Raw genomic sequence first — 3,493 nt, forward strand, 5'->3', positions numbered from 1 at the left:
CTAGAGCTAGGGGGCGTGGCCTGTGGCTCGCTGGGGCGCGCCCCCCTCTCCCCGCCCTTCCCGCCGATTCAAATTTGAAGCCCGGGCTTTCCCGCCCGAATTTGTTTCCCCGCCGCGCCGACGTCAGAGCCCCTGCAGCCAATCAGCGAGCGGCTCCGCACCCGCCCTCCCGCCATGGAGCCGGCGGCCACCAGCATTCAGGTGCTGCTGCAGGCGGCCGAGTTCCTGGAGCGGCGGGAGCGAGGGGCCGCCGGTGCCCGGTACCCAGCCGAGGCCGAGCACGGTTACGCCTCACGGTCCCACCGGGCCGCCGGCAGCGTCAGGTGAGCGGCGGGGCTGGGGAAGGGGCGGTGTGTGTGTGTATGTGTGGGATGGCGGCGGCCGGTAGCACCGGTTCTGATCACTGGGTGGGTTCTCCCCGCAGGTCGGTGCACAACGCGCTGGAGAAGCACAGGTACCGGGGATTTGGGGAAGGGAGCGGTAGGTCAGGGGGTAGGGGGGTGGCCGTGCCCCAGAGCTGACCGGTGCATCCTTCCCCCGGCCGTAGGAGAGCCCAGCTCCGGTGCTGCCTGGAGCGGTTGAAGCAGCAGGTGCCGGTGGGCACGGGGCCGGCCCGTTCCACCACGCTGAGCCTCCTGCACCGGGCCCGGCTCCACATCCAGGTGAGGTGGGAGGCGGCCCTGTTGCTGCTTGGGGTCCTCCGGCCGGGGACCTGGCCAGAGGGCCCCAAAGAACAGCATGGCTGCCCTGCTCACGGCTCACCGGGTCCCCACAGAGACTGGAGGAGCAGGAGCTGAGGGCGCGGAAGGCCAAGGACCGGCTGCGGAACCAGCAGCGGAGCCTGCGGCAGCGGTTGGAGCTGCTGCTGTCGCCCACCGGCGGGGAACGGGTGCGGGCCGACAGCTTGGACTCCTCCCTGCTCTCAGAATCAGGTGAGTGAGGGGAGAGAGGGTGGGCAGGGCAGGGGAAGCCGCCAGGGCCTGACCCAGCCTCCCCCTGCGCTGTGCCCAGAGGATGTGGAGATAGAGGTGGATGGCACCGTGTTCGGTGGGGACCTGCTGCCCGCCTTTGGCACCGGGAGGGACCACAGCTACTCCAGCCCCTGCAGCCCCACGTCCTGATGGCACCCGCTGCCTTCCCTGCACTGCCTGCCTGCCTCCTCCCCGCCTGCCGCTGCTGGAGACGCAGCCTCCGCCGGCCTCGCCGCGGCCGCCTGGGTAAGCGGTCACGGGTGGAGGCAAGCACCCGGCTTGGCCACCCGCTGCCAGGCCACTGAGTGGCACCGGCCGTGGCGCTGGGTGCACAGGGCTGGGACGATGCCACGGCACCTGCTCTGCACCGCACGAGGTGCTGGAAAAGGGCCCGGCTGTCATGGGGATACCCTCCTGCCTCCCCCGGGGCAGGCTGGGGGCTGCCTGCCACAGACACAGAGCAGTCACCCCCAGCAGACATGGCTACAGGGGAGCTCTGCGCTGCCCCTGGAGAGCCAGGAAGGAGAAAGGAGCGCATTAAGTAACCTGCCTTCACACCCCTGCTGCCACCTCCCCCTCTTGTACATACCCGACACTATTCTAGTAAAGGCACTTTGTAAAACCCTGCTCCGTGTCGCGCCTGCGAGCCCAGACCTCCCGGAGAGGGAGGGCAGCGCTTGCGTCCGCTCTAGCCAGGCCAAATCAGAGGTGGGAGTAGATTCTTTAATGATAATTACATCTCAGAAAGGGTCTAACAGCAGCTGATTGTCAGACTTGTACAGTTTGTTTAAAAATATAAAATCTAAGGAGGCTCCTAACTGTTCTGGTGCAGCCAGCGCCCGCCTGTGCCCGGCCGCTCACACGTACTGCTTCTTCTTGGTGGCTGCCTTGCTCGCCAAGTCCTTGGCTTTCTCCGTAGCAGCCAGTGCTGTCTCCTTGGCTTTCTCGGTCGCTTCCTTGGCTGTCTCCACCAGTGTTTTGGACGGAGCTTCTCCTGTAAGATGGAAGCTGTTAACCCAGCCCCAGCCGGCCCCTGCCCTGCCCCGGCGCAGGAGTGCCGGCTGATGCAAGTTAGACCGGCCCCTGCCCCGTCACCTCAGCCATTTCCCCATGCAGGGGGAAGCCAAGCCCAGCGCTCCTGCCCAGCATGCGTCAGGGCACGTCGGGATGGGGAACTGCAGGCACGTGACTGCTGCAGTTTTACATCCCCGTCCTGCCCGCACTCCACCCCTGCCCAGCCCTGTAAGTGCTGCCTGACTGCTCCGCTCCAGAAGAGCTGGCCGTGCCAAGATATGGGGGCAAAGGCGAGGGATGAGGATTTCACAGCCAGATTAGTTCAAGCCACGACCTGCCTGTGGACTGGTGTGTTCCCAGCGTGACCTGTAACTCCAAGAGACCCATCCTGGTCAGCCCCAGCCTGCCCTTGTGCGCTCACCTTGCATTCTCGCTAGCACGTATTCGAATCCCTTAGTGCTCTTGGTCACGTTGCTTTTGAACCTGGCCAGACCGAATTCCTGCAAGGGAAGAGTCAGTGAAGGTGAAGCCCAGCTCCCTGGTCACACATGCAGCCTCTGGGGCTTTGTCCCAGCTTGACCAGTCCCAAACATCTGGTGGGCTCAAGCCCACCAGCAGTGATGGTTCTGAGTCCCCCAGGAGCTCAAGAGAAAGGGGAAGAATGAGTGGAAAAGGTGGGAGGAAAAAAAAGCACAGGGAAGGGGTAGAGCAGGGGAATGCAGCAGCTTTAAGGCCTCTCCAAGGAAGGGGTACACACTGCTGCTGGAGCACTTGGCAGATCTCACCTGGACGGCCCGGGAGACACCAAACAGGCTGGAAGAGACCCAGGCTTCCCGCTTGACCTCGGTCCAGTTGCTGTTCTCTGGGTTCACCTGGTACACGCAGCGTTCCTCCACCACCTGCACGAGGCACAACCTGGCTGTGGGCATTGCCCGGCGCCTGCCACGCAGCTGCACACCTGCCCCTGGGCCCCTACCATGAGACGTGCGTGGTTGATGTTCCAGGTGAACGTGGTCATGGTTCGGTTCTTGGGGTCCACAATAGAGTCCTCCAGGATGTAGACGGAGTGGGCGACATTGGCCGGGAAGAAGCGCTCCGCCCAGCGGGGCATCCGGTTGGTCTTGGTCAGGAGCCGCCGGGAGAGCAGCTTGTGGTCCGCCGTCACCTCCCGGTGCACAATGTCTTCGGTCAGGACATGTTTGCTAAAATGGAAAGGGGGGAGAAAACATTAGACCCTGCTCCCGGCCAACACCCCCGGGGCTGGAAACCGCCCCAGGCTCGGCAGGGGTGGGGAAGGGGGCTGGGGCACTAAGGGAGATGGGGAACCAGCAGCCCCAGCGCTGATGGCGTGGGGCAGCCATCCCAGGAGACTCTGCTGGAGAGGGAAAGGCCCTGCCCCCGTAGGACCCCGGGGAAAGGGATCGGGGGCGCGGGGTGGAGGACACGAAGCCCGGGGAGCCTCTCGGAGGGGCCTTTTTGGGGAGGGGGTAGGGGCGGGCCCCGGGGGA

At 64.9% G+C, this 3,493-nt stretch overlaps 2 protein-coding genes across 2 annotated transcripts; one reads left to right on the top strand and one right to left on the bottom strand.

Annotated features, from left to right (window-relative positions):
• Window positions 1-174: 174 nt before the first annotated feature.
• MXD3 (MAX dimerization protein 3) lies at window positions 175-1,260 on the top strand. Its single transcript, XM_014947863.1, has 5 exons — window positions 175-323; window positions 425-454; window positions 548-662; window positions 776-932; window positions 1,012-1,260. The coding sequence occupies exons 1-5, from the start codon at window positions 175-177 to the stop codon at window positions 1,119-1,121; spliced, it is 561 nt and encodes a 186-aa protein (XP_014803349.1). The 3' UTR covers window positions 1,122-1,260.
• A 413-nt stretch (window positions 1,261-1,673) lies between these two features.
• On the bottom strand, window positions 1,674-3,256 carry PRELID1 (PRELI domain containing 1). The gene is made up of 4 exons (XM_014947864.1): window positions 2,962-3,256; window positions 2,771-2,884; window positions 2,407-2,485; window positions 1,674-1,965 (listed from the first exon to the last, which is right to left on the bottom strand). The coding sequence occupies exons 1-4, from the start codon at window positions 3,094-3,096 to the stop codon at window positions 1,829-1,831; spliced, it is 465 nt and encodes a 154-aa protein (XP_014803350.1). The 5' UTR covers window positions 3,097-3,256; the 3' UTR covers window positions 1,674-1,828.
• Between the last annotated feature and the right edge of the window lie 237 nt (window positions 3,257-3,493).

This window comes from Calidris pugnax, unplaced genomic scaffold, assembly GCF_001431845.1.
Source record: "Calidris pugnax isolate Ruff unplaced genomic scaffold, ASM143184v1 scaffold27, whole genome shotgun sequence".
Classification (NCBI taxonomy): Eukaryota; Metazoa; Chordata; class Aves; order Charadriiformes; family Scolopacidae; genus Calidris; species Calidris pugnax.